Source organism: Mercenaria mercenaria, chromosome 9 (assembly GCF_021730395.1).
Source record: "Mercenaria mercenaria strain notata chromosome 9, MADL_Memer_1, whole genome shotgun sequence".
Lineage (NCBI taxonomy): Eukaryota > Metazoa > Mollusca > Bivalvia > Venerida > Veneridae > Mercenaria > Mercenaria mercenaria.
Genome location: NC_069369.1, coordinates 66,429,966 through 66,456,223, shown reverse-complemented (window position 1 = coordinate 66,456,223; position 26,258 = coordinate 66,429,966). Strand labels below are relative to the sequence as shown.

Here is a 26,258-nt window from a genome sequence, read left to right as displayed (position 1 = left end):
TGATACATGTGAAGTGTTCTGTACTTTTTTGTGATTTTTAGTTTTGTGTTTTGATTTTTCTAATCAATTTTTGGCACTTGATTGTTTTTTCTTGTTTAAAGAGAAGAAAATATGTGTGGAAATGTTTTCAAAGTGTTGTTTTTCAAAACCTTGGATTTCATGACTAATAATTTGATATATATGCATTTAGATATTTAGATGTCTAAACTCTTCAACCAAAGTATAATAGTTCCCTCAGACTGATTACGTGCACAGGAAAAAACATTTGAATCAAACCATCAATATTGGAAACCATTGAAACATAAAACTTGTGCATCTGTACTTTACTGGTTGCAACTATAGGGGCTGTTGCTGAACACCCCCACTTTAAGGCATGCACAGTATGCTCCTACAGCTGTATCAAGCTAACCGGAGACCAGCCCAAAGACCAAAATCTTGTAGTAAGAGAGTCTCATGTGCTAGAAAGGAGAAGGTTCACTTTCACCAAAATGGCATAACTACAGAAAGTCTCTAAATGGAGTAAATTGCAAGTTTACTCTCATCAAGAACTATTGTTTTATCAAAGAAAATCATCTGAAATACATGAAAAAAAAACTTAAGTATGGGAAACTCAGTTTTTAACAGATTTTAAAGCAAATCTGAAGTTTTCAATATGAGCACAGCTATCAAACACATCCAAATAATTTCCATGAATTCTTTGAAAGAAGCTGGACCTGTGGTCCAAATATTTTTATGGTCCTTGAATGTGCTCACGAAGTATTCCCATCTGACCAAAATATAACAGAAGAAATGCTTGTTTTCTCATAAAAAATATGTAACTCGGCAGTAGTCAGTGCAAGTTTTGAACAAAATAATAATTCTCTTCATTATAGGGGATAAACATTCTGGTAGCAAACCATGTATAAATTTTTCAGTTATAACCAATTTGAAAAAAATCCAAGTTCTATAAGGCTAAAGAGAATCTTTTCTTTTCTAAATTACCATAAAATTGGCAACCTTGAGGATGATTTGTTACGGATTTTATAACATAAGTATCAAAACAGTTCCGTCTGTCAAAATTGATTGGTAAGATATGGCACTAAACATCAGTTGTTTTTTTAACCTAATGGGATACAAATTCTAACAGAATGTCTCTGTTTAGAATATCTGTTAAATTTGAGATGAAATAAACAGTTTGTTCTCACTCTCTTTTATGCATGTTATACTCATGTCTTTTTAGCTAGGCTATTCAAAGAAAAGGTAGAGCTATTGCACTCGCTCAGTTGCAGACGCCCATGTCATCCTGATTTGTTTAATATTTTGTATGTAAGCTGGTATCCCCGTACCCACAAATGGAAACTTTACACACTGTCTTGTTTACTGGGATGAACTAACTTGCAGTACTCAGGTTCATTAACTCTATTTTGCTTTTTTACAAAATTACGTCCCTGTTTTTTACATGGCAATATTTGGTTAAAGTTTTTGTATGTAAGCTTTTATCTCAGAACCCACTACTGGGATTGGATTGACATTTCACACACTTCTTCTCTGTGATGAACTGACTTGCAGTTCTCAGCTTAATTCTGTAACATCTCCATTTTGCTTTTTTACAAAAGTACGTCCCTTTTTCAACTTAGGAGTTTTGGTTGAGATTTTGTATGGAATCTGGTATCCAAGTACCCATTAATGGGAATGGATTGAAACTTCACATACTGTCTACTGTTTTGAGCTGACATGCATTGCTCGGGTTTCATAACTCTGTTTTGCATGTTTACAAAGTAATGCCCTTTTTTAGACTTGGTTAAGTTTTTGTATGTAAGCTGGTATCCCAGTATCCACAATTGGAAATGGATTGAAACTTCACACACTTGTTCACTCTGATGAGCTAACATGCATTGCTCAGGTTCCATAACTATATTTTGGACATTTACAAAATTGTGCCCTTTTTTCAACTTAACAAATTTTGTTTAAGTTTTTGTATGTCTGCTGGTATCCCAGTATTCATTTAAGGAAATGAATGGAAACTTCACATGCTTGTTCACTGTGATTTCTGACATATATTGATAAGGTTCCATAACTCTAATTTACATGTTTACAAAATTATGCACCTTTTTTCCATTTACATGTTCATCCAATGAACTTTCTGTTGAATAGTTAAGTGTTGATATGTCCCCCAGTTTCTGTTCATTTTCAAAAGATTCCAGTTGTTGTTAATTTACAGGTGTTCTCTATTGCTATGATAGATTTGTTTTTTTTTTATGTAATTAGACAGTATAAAAGAGTATTGGTTTTTATATTACAGGATGTGTATGTGATAGCAGCACTGATTTTTCTGGGTCTTCAAGCTGCCCAGAATGCCACAATGAACGCTCTAGGTCACTTTATGATTAAAGGAGAGGTTCAGTACTACGACAAATGGTCCATGGTCCTTATGGCTATCATTCTCATTGTATTTCATATCTTCTTTGCATTATTTATCTACAGGACAGTAAGTATCAAAGTTGTTATTCTATTTGATGTCCTTTCTGTCTGTAAATTGTGCTTTTTTCTGTTCCAAGAAAGACAGTACATGAGCATTGCAACAAAATTATTCCGAGTGCAGCTACTACAAATGTACATTTATCTGTAGATTATCATAATTAAGAAAACTGTTATCTCTTGTACTTTAACAGGTAACATGATAAGTGACTGTCATAGCACTAAGTACACTTTTAGTCTGAAATACTAGAAAGATTCAATTGTGTTGAACTTGAAAGGTTGTTCTTTAAAGCATCATTTCAGTAGTTAATAAGATATACAGTTGATTCTGTCACTTGTATTCAGCAACCATTTGCCTTAAGTGCAGCCAGTCAGGTAACTTCCTAAATTGGCTGTAAAAGACTTGTTGAAGCCAAGTCTGTGGTACTTTTTACAGAATTTTCCAGAAATAACTTTAACAATAATAATTTGATATGTTATTCTTATGTAATTTGTGCATTCTAACCCTTACCTTGCTGGACACGATTGGTTTTGCCTTTGCGAACAGTGTAGATCATGATCAGCCTGCACATCTGTGCAGTCTGATCATGGTCTGCACTGTTTGCTATTCAGCTAGTATCTTTTTTGTAAGAATCGCTTTTAACAGTTTGGTACTGTCCAAATTGGAAGATGGACAAGTTCATTATAGAAATTGAGCAGGGTAAGGGTTAAGAACCAGTGAAGGTACTCACACATAACTAAATTTCAGGCATCAAAGCGAAGAAGAATAATGGAGGAAAAAGATAGAATGTATATTGTATGTATATTTTATTGTAACAGTTTTGCAATTCTTTTGTTCTATCTGTGTTTTAGAAGTATAATTTCATATTACAAAATTTTGTTCTTAATCTTAGACCAGACTGATTGTCACAGCTGTTTTGAATTGAATGCTCATTTGGCAAGAATAATGATTTGATTTCGAAATGCTGTCCAAGTCTTGTTGTAAGAATTTTAAACTTAAAACTTATATTTATGCTTTCCACTTGTTATAAACTGAACATATAATTATGTCTCTCCCCCCCTACGAAGACATTTTGTTTTTGCCCTGCCTGTCCATCTGTTACCATTTCCGATCAATAAATGGAGAAACATTTCACCTAGAACTTTTAAACATCAAAATGTGATAGGGTTTTGAAGTAGATGACCCTTATTGTTTTTTGGGGTCACTCCATTAAAGGTCAAGGTCATAGGGACCAGAATCCATCACACTCCATTTACAATCAATAACTGGAGAACCGTTTCATCTAGAACCTTCAAACTTCATAGGGTGATAGGGCTTACAGAGTAGATGACCCCTTTTGTTTTTGGGGTCACTTTATCAAAGGTCAAGGCCACAGGAGCCTGAACATGGTAAACCATTTCTGATCAATAACTTGAGAACTGCTTAATCCAGAATATTGAAACTTCATAGGATGATTGAACATACAGAGTAGATGACTCCTATTGACTTTGGGGTCACTTGACCAAAGTTCAAGGTCACAGGGGCTAGAACATTGAAAACTGTTTCCGATCAATAACTGGAGAACCATTTGACCCAGAAACTTCAAACTTTATAGGGTGATAGGACTTGTAGAGTAGGTGATTCCTTTTGGTTTTTGGGTCACTCCGTCAAAGGTCAAGGTCACAGGGGCCTGAACTTAGAAAACCGTTTCCAATCAATAACTTGAGAACCTCTTGACCCAGAACATTGAACCTTCTTGGGATGATTGGACATGCCAAGTAGATGATCCCTATAGCATTTCAGTCACTTTGCCAACCATCAGTGACTCTTTGACTTTCGCTCCTGTTCCTTATTGACTTCTTGCCTACTGTGCCTTGGGGGAGACATGTGCTTTTCTACAAAAGCATCTTCTAGTTATCATCAAAATTTATTTGCTTAGATGTACCATACTACTGTATTTGCAGGGAAAGCGAGAGTTTTTAGAGAAGTTTGGCACACTGCCACCAAGATACAATAATGGCGTTAGTGATTTTGACTATGATTCCATCATTCCAGGCAGGAAAATGAAAACTTCTCTTCCCAGATAAAATGAAACCATTGCTTTCTGTTTGACAGTACAATTTATTGTGCTATGCAGACTGTTTTTGGTGTGTATAAATTAAGGAGCAGACTATTAAAAGATGTATTATTTTAGAAGTTGGACAGCTGATTAATGTAAGATTTTAGTAAACTGTGTAGAACATATGACTTTAGAAGGCAGCTCTATGAGAGTGCAAACATTTATAGGATGCATTTCTGTAAAAGACAGACTAAATGGCTTTTTTCATGAGAGTAGACACACTGTGGCTGGTCCTACATGTATGTTTAAGATGGCAAACTGCAACAGGATGTATGGTTTTGGAAATCATACTGTGGCTGCTACATGTTTGATTTAATATGGCAAACTGCAACAGGATGTATGATTTTGGAAGACATACTGCGGCTGGTACATGTTTGTATTTAGATGGCTGACTGCAACAGGATGTATAATTTTCCTGTAAAATTACCTGTGTTGCTTGACATGTACGTGTGTGCAAAAACATGCCAATTTCCAGGAAAATGAAATAGTTTTAAGCTTGATTGAAAAGATTCAAAATACATTGTGTCACTGAAATAAACATAAAAAATAAGTTTTTCTTAAGAGGCAACTTGTAAAAGGATTTGTAATTTCGATATATAATGTATGATAAAAGCTGGAATATATATATGAATTTAGAACAGATCTCTAGGCTACTTCAGGATGTTGGAGTTTAGGAGGCAAACTGTAATAGAATGTAGTTTTGTTAGAAGATAATATTTTGTGTATGAACAACTTCATGTTATACAGAAGTCTGTTATAATATGTATGTTTTTATAAGACAGACTGTAAACTTTTGTTTGCTTTTAGGAAGCATATTTTTGTAAAATGTGCATGCTTTTACAAGATGTATGATTTTAACAGGCATACTGTGATAAGATGTCCCAGAAGGCAAGGACGTAAATTAATACTTTTATAAGTAGAGATGCTTAGACTGAAGTGACACTGGACATTCATATAGTGGTTAATTGATGGCAGAAAATGAAGCACTGTTTCGTAAATCACCATTTGCTTCACATATTAAGTAATTGATTTAATGAAACAGTTATTTCATGTGAGTTTGGGAACAGTCAAAAGTATAGTACCTTGGTATTGGGGACAAGATTGAGAACTGTTGGTCTTGGCCTCTGACATCAGTTCTGAAGTCATCCCTGGTATGTTGGTAATTTTTTTTACTGTTTCCCAAATATCCATAATAAATGTACCCATCCATAATATCCCAAAGATCAATAACCAGCCAGATACACCAAGACAACCTTGATTTATGGCCTATAAATTATTAAAACTTGTAAAAATTGGTAGTGTCCATTTATATATACAGTTGAAACTCGGTATCTCAAACTCGCTTACCTCGAAATTCCGCTTAAGTCGAAGAAATTTTCAAGTCCCGTCAAATTTCCTTCATTTCATATGTACTTCAACTCCGGTTACATCAAAATTTGACTTACCGAGATTCCGGATATGTCGAAAGGGATTTTCAGTACCGTCAATAAAATTCAAGTGCATTGTAAACTCGGTAAGTCGAAGTGAGAAAAATATGCGGTAAAATTTCACACAGCTCATTGTGAATGTGGTTGGTTTTTAACACATGTTCATGTTTATTGCCTAACCAGAAAGCCGTGATGCCGACATATCAAAGGTACGGCCATTATCAAAGTGAGATGATGTCATACTTGTTTGCACGTGCCATAATGATTGTTTGATGTAAACACTAGATTTCTAAATCAGCAATCATTTGTTTTTGAAACGTTATGAAAATTGCTTTTAATTGAAACTAAATGAATTCATTAGTTGAACAGTTTGGATCTTTAATAAGGATTAATTAGAAGTAATCTCGATGAGACTGTAAAAAAATAACTTCTTTGGGGAAAGCATCATTTGTTCAAAATGTCAGATTGAAATGCTGTCAATCCTCCGGGAGAGAAACATGGTACGAAAAGGAAACTTGCCTCAAAAAACATTTGAGGTTAGTATCATTTTTATTCTTCGAAAAACTGAAAACTTTGATAAATACAAACTGTACAGAATCGTGTACGCGTAAAGTGCCCAAAGCATATACACGGCATCAAGGAAACAGTTTTTATTTGTTATTAAATCTTTTCGTAACTTAACCAACTTTTTCCATCATTTCGTCCATATACATCCCTCCTCATAACTCGAATTTTAATTATCTCGAAATAAAAAGCACGGTCCCTTGAAATTCGAGATACCGAGTTTCGACTGTACCTGCAACAACACACAGTTCTATGTTCTAGTGGTTCAGTGTCAGAAAAAAACGTCCGTAGTCTATAATTTTTGGTCTGACTTCTCTATAAGAAGCATTTTGCTTGATTTCACTGTGAATATACAAGACAAATTTGATTCATGACTACCGTTGGGTAATAAAAGAGGTCAAAACTACAAAAACTTTTTTATGCCCCCCAAAGGTGGGCATATTAAAATCACACTGTCCATCCATCCGTGTGCTAGTCTGTCAATTCTTGTCCAGGCTGTAACTCTGCTATCCGTAAAGGGATTTTGAAATAACTTGGCATAAATATTCACCATAATGAGACGACATGCATCCGCAAGACCCAGATCCCTAGCTCCAAGGTCAAGGTCACACTTAGAAGTCAAAGGTTAACAGGGATTGTTCCGTGTCCAGTCAATAACTGCCATCTATGAAGGGATTTTGAAATAACTTGGCATAAATGTTCGTCATAATGAGACAACATGTCATGCGCAAGACCCAGACCCCTAGCTCCAAGGTCAAGGTCATACTTAGAAGTCAAAGGTCAACACGGTCTTTTTCGTGCCCGGTCCATAACTCTGCTACTGACGAAGGGATTTTGAAATAATGAGATGATGTGTCATGCGCAAGATCAAGACCCTTAGCTCTAAGGTCAAGGTCACACTTAGAGGTTAAAGGTTAACATGGTCTGTTTCTTGTCCAGTCCATAACTCTGCTATTGATGAAGGGATTTTAAAATTACTTGGCATAAATGTTCCCTATATTGAGACGATATGTCATACACAAGACCCAGACCCTTAGCTCCAAGGTCAAGGTCACATTTAGAAGGCAACGGTGTTTCTTGTCTGGTCTGTGTCTCTGCCATTTATCAAGGGATTTGAAAATAATTTGACACAAATGTTAACCATATTGAGAAGGTTTGTCATGCTTATGACCAAGGTCAAGGTCAAGGTCACGAAATGATGTGTGATTTTTTTGCGTAGGCAACTGTAGCATTCTTGGGCACGCTTCGGGGACATTTGTCACTTGTGACAGCTCTTATTAAACAAGTCATTTTATTTTTCTCCAACGTTTCGCCTACATTAGTCTTCTTCAAAATAAATAAAACATAGGAAGTGACGTCTGAATTTTAACAGAGGTTGGTGGAAAATTCATAAACTGTCTCATAGTATGATACATAAATACTGGTAAAAAAATGCAGTATAAGTGCAAATGGTTAAGGGAAGGCACCAGTAAAAACTGATTATAGAATATACACAACATTAATATATAAGTATATAACAGGTATTTTTTAAAGCAATTAATACAGAATTTTTGAATTCATTCCTTCTGGGACATAGTGCTCAAACGAAACATCCAGGAAGTCTTTTAAAAGCCTTTTCCAAGAATTAGTTACTTTATCAATTGGCATAAAAGAGAAATCATGGATAGTATGGCCTTGAGAATTAAAATGTTCAGAAACATTAGTTACAAGTAGTTATTTCTGGATAATGATTTGATCAAATCTGACTTCATTCTTGAAAATCCTGCCTCAGATGACTCTAGTTTCATGTTTCAGAAAGGCTAAAATTGCTGTCGGCTAGGGGGGGCTTCTACCCCCTGATCCCCCCACAGGGGATGTTGTCTCCTTGACCTCTACTGGTGGAGGACCCCCAGACCTCCCTTCTACTTTTCAGTAGAGATTTTCCTGCTTCTTGAAAACATTTCTACACCCCTGTCTTGGTGAACATTGCTGACGCATTTGGTCCAACATACTGTTTCAAACATTTATTACATGTTATTAAGTCTCATCATCTTCTGCCTATATTCCAAGTTTCAGGTCAATACCTTTAACGCTTCTTTAATTATGCTCTAGACACAAAATATGATTGGCAGATTTGACCTTGCTGTAAACCTTGAACTTTGACCTACCATCCAGGTTCAAGCACTCTGCACATGGTCACAAAATAATCTTAACATTAGGACTGGTTTAGATATATCTGAAGAGGATTTTTACTTTTTACTGCCTTAGCCAAACTCAGCGAGGGGCATTTTGTTCATATTCCATATAACTAACACAATAAAGAGAAAATGTGACTGATTTTCTTGATTTATTTTAAGTAATTCCAGATAATTTCAACATAATAAATATAAAATTTAACTTATTAATATCTAATAACATATTGAGCAATAGAACATCACTAATAAGAAGAAAATGTACAATATTATTTTCATACCCAACTTCACAAAAAAACTTCTTTAACACATTGTTGTTCCAAAATGTTACAGATGTAAAACACTATTTTAAAATTAAAAAAATGTTGTATTACAGAAAATATGAAAAAGTTAAATGGTGAAAGTAAGTCTTGTCATGTAATTATAAGTAATATGCATGGTAATTTCTTTGTCTAGATAAAATCAACATTCTTTATGATACATTAACCCTTACCCTGCTAAATTTCTATAATGAACTTGTCCATCTTTCAATTTGGAAAGTACCAATGACTGTTAAAAGGGGTGCTCACCAAAAATATACTTACTGAATGGCGAACAGTGCAGATCATAACCAGACTGCATGGATGTGCAGGTTAATCATGATCTCCACTGGTCGCAAAGACAGAATCAATCGTGTACAGCATGATAAGGGTTAAAAAGAACATTCCAAATGTTCTTCTAATGAAGTCACATAATTTGATCCAAAGATCAATTTAAAAATCTGTGATTTCTTTGCTGCAAAGAATCTTTAAAGTCAGCACCATAGTAAAGTACGTAAAATGCTTAAATATATATTTCATACACATATAGCAAATATCTAAACAATTATGATATGTTAGGATAGATAATAAAAGAATTAAAGCCAAAACAATATTGCACAGTGATCAATACATTTATCAGGAGTAGATATCAGTTGCAAGAAAATTCCACGATTGTCTAACCTTATTCCTTTTTCTGACATTTTATTTGGAATTTTAAGAAAGAAGGCCTATATCGATCTAAATAATAAGCTTGTATCGCTCCACTGAATTCTAAATATTATGGTCTTGTTAAGGACCTGAACTGTCTTTTTACTGAATAAATTAAAGGTTCAAAAGTAAATAGTTTTGACTTAAATGGCAAGCTATCACTAGGCCTAGCCATTCAATAAATATTTTATTTCATTGGAATTTAATTTCCAGGTTGTTTTTTTTTTCTCTATTTCTGACTATAGCCCAGCAAACCAGTGTTGAACTATAGACCAGTCTATAGCACAAACTATGGACTGGCAGATTTTAAAATACTTATATACCGGTAAGATGTGTAGTAATCAAAACTATTACATTGCTTCTTATCAGTAGATAAATTGCCATTGGAACTCGGGGTCAATATTTTTTACTGTCAACCACCAAGCCTTTCAATGTATGTAATATGTTATACTACTTAGACCAAATAGCTAGAAAGTAAAATGACTGCACAGAAAACAATAAAAAAAAATATATCTAAAATCAAATCTGATAAACTGCTTGAGTACAATTTCATTCTAATCTTATGATGTATTTGTAGAGAATCTGAAATTAAATATTTTAAAAGAGAAAAATAATAAATTGAAACAAACTGTGTAACAATCAACACTACAGAGAATAAACATTTCAGAGCTGTTTATTAACAGAGTAAAATTTTTCAGTAAGCATATATCCTCGTAGCTTGGCATGAAATAACACAGTTTATATAAATATCAATATTCAAATTTGGACTGGTTGACTGGTTTGTAGTAACAGGCATGGCAGTAAAATATACGTAGCTTTTTATGCCCTCCGGCATATAGCAATTGAACTGTCCTTCTCTCCGTCCGTACGAACCAAATTACAAACAGCCCACATTAATGATTTGATTTAGTTCGTATTCCCATTCAACAATCCTTGTGGTAATACCTACAAACTGACCAATATATAGATGACCTTGACCCTCATGTGACCTTCACCTTCAAACCTTAATAAACAACATTTTTGGTCCTTCAGCCCACATATTAAATGACCTAATTAAGTTCATACTCCCACTCAATGAACCCTGTGGCAAGACCTAAAAATTGACCTATATATAAATGACCTTGACCCTCATATGACTCACCTTCAAACTAAAACCTAAATGAGCAACATTTTTGGTCCTACAGCCCACATGAATGACCCAATTTACTTCATACTCCAAATTTACCTCATACTTGTATTAACAAACCTTGTGGCAAGACCTACAAACTGATCTATAGATGATCTTGACCTCCATATGATCTTCACCTTTAACTTTAAACCTCAGACAACATCTTTGGTCATACCCCTGGGGGCATATTGCATTGAAAATGCAGCTCCTTATTTCAACTTTTCCTTGGTTTTTGTAAAATATCTTGTCATGTAGCAAAATTATACCCTGTAAGTCTTTGTTCTTTTGGAAAAAATATTAGACTCATGGGGACTGGAACTTGACAAACTTCATGAAATGATTAATAAGTACATAATAAAATATTTTTTATCACAGTCGGAGATATCAAATGTATTTACAATAAATAATCTCTGTGTAACAAAATCTTAATAAAAGTAAGGGATATATAAAGGTTCATCTAAAATATCATTAAAACATGAAAACTACAATTTCCAACAATAAAATCTGTTTACAAACATCAAAATCAAAACTTTTTATTTGCAACTGCACCTGCTTTTCTCTAAAAATATTGTCATGCAGCCTTTGTAAGAATTTTCAGGTTCTACTGATACACCTTTGAGCATAAAAAACGCTTTTGCTGTTTCAGGTGATATATTCTTTACATGATACATATAGATAGATTATATATCTGTAAGGGACAGGCTTGAGTATTATACGATGTCCTTTTCACGAAACTGATGTGGTACTGTGTGTTGTGCAATACATGACCACCTAACACCTGTGAGACATGGATTAATGCAAAAACTAACAGTACACAGAAATGCAAGTCACGGATTTCATAATTTAGCAAGTAACACCTACTGAAAACAAGAGGACCATGATGGTCCTGAATCGCTCACCTGTTCCCACATGACCCAGTTTTGAGTATGACGTCGTTTTTTCTATTATTTGATATAGTGACCTAGTTTTTGAGCTCATGTGACCAAGTTTTGAATTTGATCTAGATATCATCAAGATAAAAATTCTGACCAATTTTCATGAAGATCCATTGAAAAATATGGCCTCTACAGAGGTCACAAGGTTTTTCTATTATTTGACCTATTGACCTAGTTTTCAAAGGTAAGTGACCCTGTTTTGAACTTGACCTAGATATCATCAAGGTGAACATTCTCACTAATTTTCATGAAGATCTCATGAAAAATATGGCCTCTAGAGAGGTCACAAGGTTTTTCTATTTTTATACCTACTGGCCTAGTTTTTGACCGCATGTGACCCAGTTTCAAAACTGACCTAGATACCATCAAGGTGAACATTCAGACCAATTTTCATGAAGATCTATTGAAAAATATGGCCTCTAGAGGTCAAAAGATTTTTGTAATTTTAGACCTACTGACCTAGTTTTTGACCGCAGCTGACCAAGTTTCAAACTTGACCTATATATCATCAAGATGAACAGTCAGACCAACTTTCATACATATCCCATGAAAAATATGGCCTCTAGAGAGGTCACAAGGTTTTTTCATTATTTGACCTACTGACCTACTTTTTGAAGGCATGTGACCCAGTTTCGAATTTGACCTAGATATCATCAGGATGAACATTCTGACCAATTTTTATGAAGATCCATTCAAAAGTATGGCCTCTAAAGAGGTCACAAGGTTTTTCTATTTTTAGACCTACTGACCTAGTTTTTGACCGCATGTGACCCAGTTTCAAACTTGACCTAGATATCATCAAGGTGAACATTCAGCCAACTTTCATACAGATCCCATGAAAAAATTGGCCTTTAGAGAGGTCACAAGGTTTTTCTATTATTTGACCTACTGACCTAGTTTTTGATGGCACGTGACCTAGATTCGAACCTGACCTAGATATCATCGAGGTGAACATTCTGACCAATTTTCATGAAGATCTTGTAAAATATATAGCCTCTAGAGAGGTCACAAGGTTTTTCTATTTTTAGACCTACTGACCTAGTTTTTGACCGCACGTAACCCAGTTTCGAACCTGACCTAGATATCATCAAGGTGAACATTCTGACCAATTTTCATAAAGACCCCATGAAAAATTTGACCTCTAGAGTGGTCACAAGGTTTTTCTATTATTTGACCTACTGACCTAGTTTTTAACGGCACGTAACCCAGCTTCGAACTTGACCTAGATATCATCAAGGTGAACATTCTGACCAATTTTCATGAAGATCTTGAGAAATATATGGCCTCTAGAGAGGTCACAAGGTTTTTCTATTTTTAGACCTACTGACCTAGTTTTTGACCGCATGTGACCCAGTTTCGAACTTGACCTAGATATCATCAAGGTAAACATTCTGACCAATTTTCATAAAGATCCGATGAAAAATGTGACCTCTAGAGTGGTCACAAGCAAAAGTTTACGCACGGACGACGGACGCTGCGCGATCACAAAAGCTCACCTTGTCACTTTGTGACAGGTGAGCTAAAAAGAGACCTAGCTCTGTGATGTTTTAGTTGCATTTCTGCATATTTTTATTTCTCTGATGTGATGTGCCATTTCTTATTGCTTTAGAATACATTTACTTTTAACATACATCTTTAACTACTGACACACCTCGGTACTTCTTCCTGCGGAGTTCCAAACCTGATTTTTTCTATCACATCAGCAGGTGAAGATTTCAGAAATGCCCTAGCTTGTGAATCATACTTTCTTCTGCTGTAAATAATTCTTAAAATATAGTCTGCAGTCACTTTTTTCTGAAAACACTCTTCAACCAGGTGAAACAGTTCATAATTTGACCAGGTTGGGTCTTGTTCATCTCCAATATATGGACAAACATAGTAAAAGTTATCACTTGATTCAAAAAAGATAGCACTTCTGGAATCAATTGATACTGCTGATGTTAATGATAAAGGAGTACCGGTACCTCGCATTAAGTATGGATCAAAATCTGCGGAAGTTTGTCTCTGCGTGGCATCGCTGTCCAATGAAGCAGGTTCTAAGGAATCTAGAAGACCCCTATCTTCTTTTTCCTGTGTGTTTTCACCAATGTCATTTTCTGTGGTACTTTCACTGTGTTTATGCTTGTCTGCAATCCCAGAATTCATTGCACCTTTCCCAGATTGCACTATTCCCGAAAATGACTGCTCCAATCTTGTATTTCTGTCAGATTCAGTAGTTCTGTGTGACCTTGATGAAGTAACAAATCTATCGGAATATTTCACTCCCGGGGTAATCGACTTTAGCCCTGACTGTCTGGATAGTGCCCTGAGAGAAGCCCTAAGCCCAGGTTTTGGTGTGGCACGTGGTGTGGCCTGTGGAGTACTATCATTACTACCACGGGAGAATGGCCGTTCCCTTGATTCTGAACCACTGGCAGTTACATGTATAGTCATGTCTGGAAACTGGAACTCGTCAAAACTTCCAGATGGGCTACATCCTGAAAGGAACATAATGATTATGATATACTGCTTTTTGGCATTACACTTATAATAAGCAGTCAGCCAAGGGAACAACATAATCAGACTGCTTAAGGCATGTGACTGCTTAAAACAGGTTGAAATTAGAACAATCAGACAATTTGTGAAGTTTGCTGACTGGTTGTTTAACGCAAGTGGCTGCATAAAACAGACGGCTGCTAACACAGGTTCAGCCTGTAAGCAGTCAACGGACAAATCATTGTTTAAGTATTCTTACAAACATGGCCTATTTTGTGAAATTAAGGAAGGGCCATAATTCTAGCAAAAATAGCCACAAGAAAGTCAATTATTTATGGTCATCTTCACATAAAGGTTCTTCACCTGTGAAACTTTCAAGCGTATCCTTTCAATAGTGTTTGAGGAGTTGGACACACGATTTTTCTCTATATTCTGCAAAACTATCAAAGGGTCATTACTGCAGTAAAAATAATCACAGAAAAAAGTTCCTCCCTTTAAGGTCATCTGCACATCAAGCTTGCTCATCTATAAAAGTTTGAAGCAAATCAGGCCAATAGTGTAGGAGGAATTGGACACACAAGATTTTTTCCTATATTCTATATAGCAAAACTATCAAAGGGCCATAACTGCGGTAAAATAGTCCCAGAAAAAAATCCTTCCTTTATGGTCATCTGCCCATCTAGCTTGTTCATCTGTGAAAGTCTGAAGCAAATCCTACTAATAGTGTGGGAGGAGTTGGACTCGCAAGGTTTTGGGACAGACGGTTGTACATACATATTACAAAAAGCAACAAATTTTAATACTTCCTCTGAATGACTCCCCCTCTGCATCAGGTATCAGATTCCAGTCTGACTGTCTTCCTGGTCAATTATCGACCTAAAAACAGGTACAATAAACTTGCTTCCCCTGACCGATTCATTCTGCTTCCAGTCAAGAAATCTCTGTGCTAAAACACAAGACTGTCTCCCTAGTCGATTATCAACTAAAACAAAGGTACAATATACTTACTTCCCCTGACAGATTCCCCTTCTACATCAGCTATCAGATTCCAGTCTAAAAACCTCTGAGCTATAACATTAGCTGTCTCTCTGGTAAATGTCATACTGTTCTCTGACAATGCTGGATCTTTAAAACGCAAAATAAAATTTATTTCCCAGTCATTCTCATTGATGGGTCTCAGTGGCAGAGTGGTTAAATTCGCTGACTTAAAATCACTTGCCCTTCACCGATGTGGTTTCGAGCCTCACTTGGGACGTTGAATTCTTCATGTGAGGGAGCCATCCAGCTGGCTTACAGAAAGTCAGTGGTTCTACCTAGGTGCTCGTTCATGATGAAATAATGCACAGAGGGGCACTTGGGGTCTTCCACCATCAAAGCTGGAAAGTCACCATATGGCCTATGATTGCGTCAGCATGATGTTAAACCAAACAGAAACAAAAATGACATTCTCAGTGACCATTCTTCATACAATATAGTGTTATTGTGCATTTCATGTTATCAAAAGTATGCTGTTTCAGGTATTCTCAGCCATTCTCGAGAACCATTCTTCGCAATTTATAGGGTAACTGAGCATATCATATCGTCTTAATTATGCTACCTATTTCAGATATGTCCAAGCTAATCTGTAGGACCAGTTTTCACAATATGTGGTGTTATTGTGCCATTATGCACAAAAGTATGCAAGGTGTTACAGACATTCTCGGCCATTCTAAAAATTGTGCATATTTATATGCTATATATTTCCAGATATTTCCCAGCCATTCTCAAGGACCATTCCTCACACGATATACTGTTACTGTGCATATCTTGTCATCTGAAGTGTGCTGATTATGAGGCAGCATTAAGACAACAGTTATCTATAGAATGTGATGCTCCCCTTGACTCGGGGAAAGATTCAAAACGGCAATGGGACCAAGATCTAGCAAAAGTTGTCTCTGCAGCAAAGTAAGATTATCTGAACTTATTAAAATTTCCTCATAAGATTTCTTGTGTGCCTGAACTTAAAAAAAAAACATATTTTGGTGATTTAATTGATTACTTTATGCTTGTATGCCTTTTTGAACAGCAATACAGTTTGCATTACTGGTACTGATGATAAACCCGGACAGATGATAAAGTCAACCACCTTGGAAATATTCGATTGCAAGCGGTTATTTATAAAATTGAACACACCATCTAATAGTTTCCACTTACAACACCAACTGGTGTAAACAAAAACAAAATTGGTAAATATTCTGTATAAATAAATGACTTACATTTATTTGTATAAAAAATATTTCTCCAAAATTACTGGGGAAGTGGGTTTTTTTTTTGCGCATGCTCACTGTTGAAACATGAAGGCCTGACATTGGGTCACCTTTCATTACTTGATCAGGAATGACTGTTGCAGCTTTTTGGGGAAAGTTTCAATATAATAATACGAAGACAATTTTGTAAATGAGAAAGTGGTCGAATTTATCATCAGTCAACGTTCATACAGTCCCCATTTTACAAACCCCTTTCAGGGCCTCACTTTGTGTGACTTTTCTTACTAAATATAAAATTTGAATTATGTAAAGTTTTTAGCAAATGTTAAGCTTTATTTTGATACCAACCATTGATTTCAATTTGCAGAATTAAAAAAGTTACAGGTAAAAAAACTCATTTTCTGTTCTGGTTTATTATCAGTACCAGTATCGTAGAATTTCAACTTACAAAAATTATGAATTAATTTTCTGTTTTCTTGTCCAGAATATATTTAAGATTCCAGATAATAGGATACCAAAACAGCATACCATATGCAACAGAAACATCCGTCTTGCATGTTTTTATTTTTTACTTTGATTGTAGAAATTTTATTAAAAAGGTTTTGTATTTACCTACAGAGCGTTATTGAAGAGCAGAGAAAAAATTCCAGAGTCACGGGTTAAAGAATTGGAAGAAATTGTGAAAAGATTTTATGGTGTGCTATCATTACCAAAAGAACTACTAGAAAATACGCTGACAATGGATGTCAAGTAAGTACATGTATATATGTTTTGTTACCTAAGTTCTATTAATATCGAAATATTGAAATTTTTGGTTTTCTAATTGAAATAACCTAAGAGGATTTTTTTTTTCTTTTATTGTAAATGTTTACCTTTATCATGCTGAACACGACTGATTCTGCCTTTGTGACCAGTGCAGATCATGATCAGCCTGGCTATGTGATCATGGTCTGCACTGTTCGCCATTCAGTCAGTATCTTTTTGGTAAGCACCCCTATTGACAGTTAATGGTACTGTCCAAATTGAAAGATGGACCAGTTCATTATAGAATTTCAGCAGGGTATGGGTTAAGATCACTAATACTATTTACTGTTAAATCATTTATATTTGAGGGGGACTAATTTTCATAGATTTATTGGTTGTGACAGTGTACGAAATCAATTTCCAGTCTATAAATAACCTCATTTATTTCATCTTCAAAAGTTAAAATCCATGAAGTGATATCCCCCCCCCCCACCCCCACCAAAAGTAGCTATTTTGGCCAAACCTACGGAATATCATGCACACAAAAGTAAACATTGTTACAGTATACTTATTTAAAAGTTTCAGAATGAACCCTCATCATATATCTGAAAACTTACCACATAATTCTGTGATGGTGGGTGAACAATTCTGAAAAAAATGGTTCTGTTGACTTTTATAAAGGTTATTATTTGAATTAACTGAAATTATTATGTATTTATACCCTATTTCTGTTTGTAAGAAATCTGCCAACATAGCTCACTAGGGAGAAGACAGATCTATAGATACTGAAGCTTGCTCTGTGGGTGAGGCATATGTTCTCCATGGCAATTTGGTAAAAGACATTGTGTCTGAAATCATTTGTCCTCTACCTCTTTTTCATGTGGAGAACAGGATAGTACTGGTACAGAATCCAGGAACACTGGTTAGGTTAACTGCCTGCTGTTACATATAACTGAAATATGGTTAAAAACAGTGCTAACACCCCCCCCCACCCCTCCCCCAAATCCCCTAAAAAAAATCTATTGTAAGAGTATTTTCTGTTTTATTTAGAATCAATAATGCAAAATTTGTACCACATGGACAGAAGGTAGTGCAGTATTACATGGCAAAAGAAGGAGGACTTCTGGAGTTTGAGAAGATGTGGCGGCAACATTTTGTGGACATCATGCAGCCCAAGTATTTACCTACATTATGGTCAGTGGAACATAGACCTGAAAGGATGAAAGCAATGTGCAATAATAATTGATTGGATATTTCATGTTCTGTATGCCTGTATTTATTTTTTTGTACAAATGTTCAGTTACAATGTCACTTGAAACAACATTCAGTACAGCTGTATTAAGGTTGAGGACCACTAATAACAGTAGGCAGTGTTAAGGTAGTGGACCACTAATAACAATTAGCAGTGTTTTGGTAGTGGACAACTAATAACAATTTCCTTTTGGTTAGATATTCTTCCTATGAAATTTTAGCATGGCAGGAAACCATGTGCTCATGTATAAGCTACATTTGAAACTAATGAATGCAGATATAGAATGTAAAGATAGGTAATTGCTCAGAAACTGCCCTTGAGTACCTTTAATATGAATACATACAGATCAGTATAGAACTAGGAGAAACCAATGATAGCACAGATACCTGGAATAAACAGTTATGAGAGAAAATTTGACTAAAGAGAAATAAATTGTTAAAAAATGTGTAAGAATGAATTACAAGTGTAACCCTAGGGAAAGATCATATTGATCAATGTATTAAAGCTCTTCTTGTAATATCTAAAGGGGCATGCCAGCAAATCTAATTACAGTTTAAACTTGGTATCTCAAATTCCAGGGGGTTGAGCATATTACTTTGAGATGCCAAAATTCTACTGAATAAATGAAACTTCGTGTAAGTGTTTTCAGGATGGGCCTTGAAAAATTCTTCGATGTAGCCAGAATTTCGAGATTCGGAGGTCAAGATACCAAGTTCCAATTGAATTTTAATTGTAACATCCGCGATTTGAAAAAAAACATATCAAAGAAAGAGTTGTTTTACATGAAAATTAAACAGTTTATGAAGCATGTATATTACTCTATAAAATAATTGTAAATTTACTGATATATGGATAGAATTCATAGATAGAAAAAGACTGCATAAATAGGCCACACTTTTTGGACAGTTCAGTGCCATTAAAATACACCATTTTCAAAGACATGTTACATATCTTCATTGTGATGCAAGTGCAATAATGTCCCAGTGCTGAAATTTCAGGTAACAAGGTTTAACATAGTTTTCATCAATTCTTCATTTTTATTTCTTTACAAATGGCCCTAATGAAGGAAAGTAGTTTCTCAACAATAAATCTTGCAACTTACACATTTAAGAAGTTGTATGTTACAAAGGTTGTCAATTTTCAATGGCTGTAAATGAACAGAAATAAGAAAGGCTGTAACATAGGAAATATGTGAATGCTAAGCAAGGTTTTTGTTTGTGAAAACAAGATCTGTTTTTAACCCTTACCCTTCTAATTTTCTATAATGAACTTGTCCATCGTTCAATTTGGACAGTACCATCAACTTTTAAAAGGGGTGCTTACCAAAAAAAGATACTGGCTGAATGGCGAACAGTGCAAAGGCAGAATCACTTGCCCCAGCATGATAAGGGTTAATCATTTTTGATGTACGAGTCTTAATAAAAGCATATACATTCTGTGGAAACAAATACTTAAAGGGGCATGCCTACTGATGTTTATTGCATTTTTGCAAACAGTAGCGATAGTAAATTAAGAAGGTCAATGTAAATCAAGTTGATATGAAATACATCTATTTTGCATAACATTTTGACTGTTTGACTGACACAATAGAGCTTTTTACACATTTTACAGCTTATCCAAAAGTTATAGTCCTGTCTAAAACTCGCCAGATTATTTTTTGTTTGCCTGTTAGTTTCAGTTACTTGTAAGCAGACTTAACAAATTTGACTAAACTTGGCAGGGATATCCCCCTTGATGGAATAACATTTTGCAGGGCTCTGACAGTAGTAATGAAATGTTTAAGTATGCTTTTCTTATTTACGAAATTGAAGCAATTTATATCTGTTATATTCTGTCTGCTGTGTAGAGGTACATAAGATATTCAAAATTTATTTTATATACAGTCTTTACAAGAGTTCTGTGATTAAAGTTTAACAATTTGATTATTAAGTATCATTTATTTCGTAGGGAAGGATTTTACATTTTTACTCTCCTGCTATTTTTGATACTATACATTATTCTAAAAGATCTCCAAGGGAGATAAATTCTAAAAATATCTTGACTAGTTTTGAAATTGATGTCAAAATAAAATTAATAGAGTATTTTCCATTCCAAACAAATGTTTTGGGCTTTAGAATTTTTTAGTTTGCAATTTTGAATCCCCTTTTTTTAGCTCACCTGTCACAAAGTGACAAGGTGAGCTTTTGTGATTGCGCGGTGTCCGTCGTGCGTGTGTCCGTAAACTTTTGCTTGTGACCACTCTAGAGGTCACATTTTTCATGGGATCTTTATGAAAGTTGGTCAGAATGTTCACCTTGATGATATCTAGGTCAAGTTCGAAACTTGGTCACGTGCCATCAAAAACTAGGTCAGTAGGTCTAAAAATAGAAAAACCTTGTGACCTCTCTAGAGGCCATAATTTTCAATGGATCTTCATGAAAATTGGTCAGAATGTTCACCTTGATGATATCTAGGTCAAGTTCGAAACTGGGTCACATGCCTTCAAAAACTAGGTCAGTAGGTCTAAAAATAGAAAAACCTTGTGACCTCTCTAGAGGCCATATATTTCACAAGATCTTCATGAAAATTGGTCAGAACGTTCACCTTGATGATATCTAAGTCAAGTTCGAAAATGGGTCACGTGCCTTCAAAAACTAGGTCAGTAGGTCAAACAATAGAAAAACCTTGTGACCTCTCTAGAGGCCATATTTTCCATGGGATCTGTATGAAAGTTGGTCTGAATGTTCATCTTGATGATATCTAGGTCAGATTTGAAAGTGGGTCACGTGCCATCAAAAACTAGGTCAGTAGGTCAAATAATAGAAAAACCTTGTGACCTCTCTAAAGGCCATATTTTTCAATGGATCTTCATGAAAGTTTGTCTGAATGTTCATCTTGATGATATCTAGGTCAAGTTCGAAACAGGGTCACGTGCCTTCCAAAACTAGGTCAGTAGGTCTAAAAATAGAAAAACCTTGTGACCTCTCTAGAGGCCATACTTGTGAATTGATCTCCATAAAAATTGGTCAGAATGTTCATCTTGATGATATCTAGGTCAAGTTTGAAAGTGGGTCACATGCCATCAAAAACTAGGTCAGTAGGTCAAATAATGAAAAGACGTTGTGACCTCTGTGGAGGCCATATTTTTCATGGGATCTGTATGAAAGTTGGTCTGAATGTTTATCTTGATGATATCTAGGTCAAGTTTGAAACTGGGTCAACTGCGATCAAAAACTAGGACAGTAGGTCTTGAATTAGAAAAACCTTGCGACCTCTCTAGAGGCCATACACTTGAATGGATCTTCATGAAAATTGGTCAGAATGTTCACCTTGATGATATCTAGGTCAAGTTTGAAACTGGGTCACGTGCCTTAATAAACTAGGTCAATAGGTCAAATAATAGAAAAACCTTGTGACCGCTCTAGAGACCATAATTTTCAATGGATCTTCATGAAAATTGGTCAGAATTTTTATTAGCTCACCTGTCACATAGTGACAAGGTGAGCTTTTGTGATCACGCAGCGTCCGTCGTCCGTCCATCCGTGCATCCGTAAAGTTTTGCTTGTGACCACTCTAGAGGTCACATTTTTTGTGGGATCTTAATGAAAGTTGGTCAGAATGTTCATCTTGATGATATCTAGGTCAAGTTCGAAACTGGGTCACGTGCCGTCAAAAACTAGGTCAGTAGGTCTAAAAATAGAAAAACCTTGTGACCTCTCTAGAGGCCATATATTTCAAAAGATCTTCATGAAAACTGGTCAGAACATTCACCTTGATGATATCTAGGTCAAGTTCGAAAATGGGTCACGTGCCTTCAAAAACTAGGTCATAGGTCAAATAATATAAAAACCTTGTGACCTCTCTAAAGGCCATATTTTTCATGGGATCTGTATGAAAGTTGGTCTGAATGTTCATCTTGATGATATCTAGGTCAAGTTTGAAACTGGGCCAACTGCGGTCAAAAACTAGGTCAGTAGGTCTAACAAGAGGACCATGATGGTCCTGAATCGCTCACCTATCCCCACATGACCCAGTGTTGAACTGAGTATAACGTTGTTATTTCTATTATTTGACAAAGTGACCTAGTTTTTGAGCACATGTGACCTAGATATCATCAAGATAAAAAATTCTGACCAATTTTCATACAGATCAATTGAAAAATATGACCTCTAGAGAGGTCACAAGGTTTTTATATTATTTGACCTAATGACCTAGTTTTTGAAGGCACATGACCCACTTTTAAACCTGACCTAGATATCATCAAGGTGAACATTCTCACCAATTTTCATGAAGATCTCTTGAAAAATATGGCCTCTAGAGAGGTCACAAGGTTTTTCTATTTTTCAACCTACTGACCTAGTTTTTTGACCGCACATGACCCAGTTACAAACTTGACCTATATATCATCAAGCTGAACATTCTCACCAATTTTCATGAAGATCCATTGAGAAATATGGCCTCTAGAGACATCACAAGGTTTTTCTATTTTTAGACCTACTGACCTAGTTTTTGACCACACATTACCCAGTTTCGAACTTGATCCAGATATCATCAAGATGAACATTCTGACCAATTTTCATGAAGATCTTTTGAATATATGGCCTCTAGAGAGGTCACAAGATTTTTCTATTTTTAGATCTACTGACCTAGTTATTGACTGCACGTGACCAAGTTTCTAACCTGACCTAGATATCATCAAGGTGAACATTCTGACCAATTTTCATGAAGATCCACTGAGAAATATGGCCTCTAGAGAGGTCACAAGGTTTTTCTAATTTTAGACCTACTGACCTAGTTTTTGACCACACGTGACCCAGTTTCGAACTTGACCTAGATATCATCAAGGTGAACATTCTCACCAATTTTCATGAAGACCTCATGAAAAATATGGCCTCTAGAGAGGTCACAAGGTTTTTCTATTTTTAGATCTACTGACCTAGTTTTTGACCCCACGTGACCCAGTTTCGAACTTGACCTAGATATTATCAAGGTGAACATTCAGACCAATTTTCATGAAGATCCATTGAGAAATATGGCCTCTAGAGAGGTCACAAGGTTTTTCTATTTTTAGATCTACTGACCTAGTTTTTGACCCCAGATGACCCAGTTTCAAACTCAACCTAGATATCATCAAGATGAACATTCTCACCAATTTTCATGAAGATCTCATGAAAAATATGGCCTCTAGAGAGGTCACAAGGTTTTTCTATTTTTAGATCTACTGACCTAGTTTTTGACCCCACGTGACCCAGTTTCGAACTTGACCTAGATATCATCAAGGTGAACATTCTGACCAATTTTCATGAAGATCCATTGAGAAATATGGCCTCTAGAGAGGTCACAAGGTTTTTCTATTTTTTGACCTGCTGACCTAGTTTTTGACCCCATGTGACCCAGTTTCGAACTTGACCTAGATATTATCGGGGTGAACATTCTGACTAATTTTCATGAAGATCTCATGAAAAATATGGCCTCTAGAGAGGTCACAAGGTTTTTCTATTTTTAGATGTACTGACCTAGTTTTTGACCGCATGTGACCCAGTTTCGAACTTGACCTAGATATCATCAAGATGAACATTCTGACCAACTTTCATAAAGATCCCATGAAAAATGTGACCTCTAGAGTGGTCACAAGCAAAAGTTTACGCACGCACGGACGACGGACGCCACGCGATCACAAAGCTCACCTTGTCACTTTGTGACAGGTGAGCTAAAAATAGAAAAACCTTGTGACCTCTCTAGAGGCCATATGTTTCATGAGAGCTTCATGAAAATTGGTCAGAATATTCATCTTGATGATATCTAGGTCAAGTTCGAAAGTGGGTCACGTGCCGTTAAAAACTAGGTCAGTAGGTCAAATAATAGAAAAACCTTGAGACCTCTCTAGAGGTCATATTTTTCATGGGATCTGTCTGAAAGTTGGTCTGAATGTTCATCTTGATGATATCTAGGTCAAGTTGGAAAGTGGGTCACGTACGGTCAAAAACTAGGTCAGTAGGTCTAAAAATAGAAAAACCTTGTGACCTCTCTAGAGGCCATACTTGTGAATGGATCTTCATAAAAATTGGTCAGAATGTTCATCTTGATGATATCTAGGTCAAGTTCGAAAGTAGGTCACGTGCCATCAAAAAGTGGGTCAGTAGGTCAAATAATGAAAAAACGTTGTGACCTCTCTAGAGGCTATATTTTTCATGGGATCTGTATGAAAGTTAGTCTGAATGTTTATGTTGATGATATATAGGTCAAGTTTGAAACTGGGTCAACTGCAATCAAAAACTAGGTCAGTAGGTCTTGAAAGAGAAAAACCTTGTGACCTCTCTAGAGGCCATACCCTTGAATGGATCTTTATGAAAATTGGTCAGAATGTTCTCCTTGATGATATCTAGGTCAAGTTTGAAACTTGGTCACATGCCGTTAAAAACTAGGTCAGTAGGTCAAATAATATAAAAACCTTGTGACATCTCTAGAGGCCATACTTTTCATGGGATCTGTATGAAAGATGGTCTGAATGTTCATCTTGATGATATCTAGGTCAAGTTTGAAACTGGATCAACTGCGGTCAAAAACTAGGTCAGTAGGTCTAAAATTATTAAAATCTTTTGACCTCTCTAGAGGCCATATTTTTCAATGGATCTTCATGAAAATTGATCTGAATGTTTACCTTGATGATATCTAGGTCAGTTTCGAAACTGGGTCACGTGCGGTCAAAAACTAGGCCAGTAGGTATAAAAATAGAAAAACCTTGTGACCTCTCTAGAGGCCATATTTTTCATGAGATCTTCATGAAAATTAGTGAGAATGTGCACCTTGATGATATCTAGATAAAGTTCAAAACAGGGTCACGTACCTTCGAAAACTAGGTCAATAGGTCAAATAATAGAAAAACCTTGTGACCTCTCTAGAGACCATATTTTTCAATGGATCTTCATGAAAATTGGTCAGAATTTTTATCTTGATAATATCTAGGTCATGTTCAAAACTGGGTCACATGAGCTCAAAAACTAGGTCACTTTGTCAAATAATAGAAAAAAACGACGTCATACTCAAAACTGGGTCATGTGGGAAGAGGTGAGCAATTCAGGACCATCATGGTCCTCTTGTCTTGATAATATCTAGGTCAAGTTCAAAACTGGGTCACATGAGCTCAAAAACTAGGTCACTATGTCAAATAATAGAAAAAACGACGTCATACTCAAAACTGGATCATGTGGGAAGAGGTGAGCGATTCAGGACCATCATGATCCTCTTGTTATCTATATGAAACTTTCAGAATATCTTAGTTTGTATAAACATACTGCTTATTTAAGAATTTTGAATATAATTATGTTTTTGAAATTTCCTTAGACCAAAAAAAACATGGATTGCATTTTCTCAAACATTAACTAACCATTTCTTTGGGGCCATTTTCATAGGTTCCTAGACTAATGTAAATATGTCATTGAAATTTATGTAAATGTGTCGTTAAAATTTACAAGAATTCTGTGATATTAAATGTTATAGCTGATGCACTGTTGTTTTTAGTTAATTTTACGCCTCTACCCGCGTTTTACCGAAAGGGACTTCTGTTTGTCTGTCAACCTGTCCGTCTGTATGGCACACAAATAAGGATCTTGCAATAACTTTAAAGTACATATTTTTTTCATGAAACTTAGTACATGGATAGATGGCAATATGGACAATATTCATGTTTTATTTTGTTGCTATGGAAACCATTTTAGTTGCTATGGCTGCAAA

At 35.6% G+C, this 26,258-nt stretch overlaps 3 protein-coding genes and 1 long non-coding RNA gene across 5 annotated transcripts in view; 3 read left to right on the top strand and 1 right to left on the bottom strand.

Annotated features, from left to right (window-relative positions):
- The window catches only part of LOC123547360 (gamma-aminobutyric acid receptor subunit beta-like), a 43,703-nt gene extending 35,457 nt beyond the window's left edge, over positions 1 to 8,246 (top strand). For both annotated transcript variants that reach the window (XM_045334389.2, XM_045334391.2), the window contains exons 8-10: positions 2,282 to 2,467; positions 3,206 to 3,253; positions 4,402 to 8,246. In XM_045334389.2, the coding sequence (XP_045190324.2) occupies positions 2,282 to 2,467; positions 3,206 to 3,253; positions 4,402 to 4,524 (357 nt within the window). In that variant the 3' untranslated portion in view covers positions 4,525 to 8,246. The remainder of the gene's footprint in view (positions 1 to 2,281; positions 2,468 to 3,205; positions 3,254 to 4,401) is intronic.
- A 613-nt stretch (positions 8,247 to 8,859) lies between these two features.
- LOC128559557 (uncharacterized) lies at positions 8,860 to 15,424 on the bottom strand. Its single transcript, XM_053551614.1, has 2 exons — positions 15,312 to 15,424; positions 8,860 to 14,305 (listed from the first exon to the last, which is right to left on the bottom strand). The coding sequence occupies exons 1-2, from the start codon at positions 15,403 to 15,405 to the stop codon at positions 13,464 to 13,466; spliced, it is 936 nt and encodes a 311-aa protein (XP_053407589.1). The 5' UTR covers positions 15,406 to 15,424; the 3' UTR covers positions 8,860 to 13,463.
- Positions 15,425 to 15,808: 384 nt separating this feature from the next.
- On the top strand, positions 15,809 to 23,019 carry LOC128559320 (exonuclease 3'-5' domain-containing protein 2-like). Its single transcript, XM_053550625.1, has 4 exons — positions 15,809 to 15,864; positions 16,050 to 16,247; positions 17,168 to 17,299; positions 18,344 to 23,019. Exons 1-4 carry the CDS (start codon positions 15,809 to 15,811, stop codon positions 18,537 to 18,539), a joined length of 582 nt encoding a protein of 193 aa, XP_053406600.1. The 3' UTR covers positions 18,540 to 23,019.
- Positions 23,020 to 23,527: 508 nt separating this feature from the next.
- On the top strand, positions 23,528 to 26,028 carry LOC128559559 (uncharacterized). Its single transcript, XR_008372462.1, has 2 exons — positions 23,528 to 25,490; positions 25,641 to 26,028. It is a non-coding gene; the product is annotated as an uncharacterized LOC128559559 (long non-coding RNA).
- Positions 26,029 to 26,258: the final 230 nt, after the last annotated feature.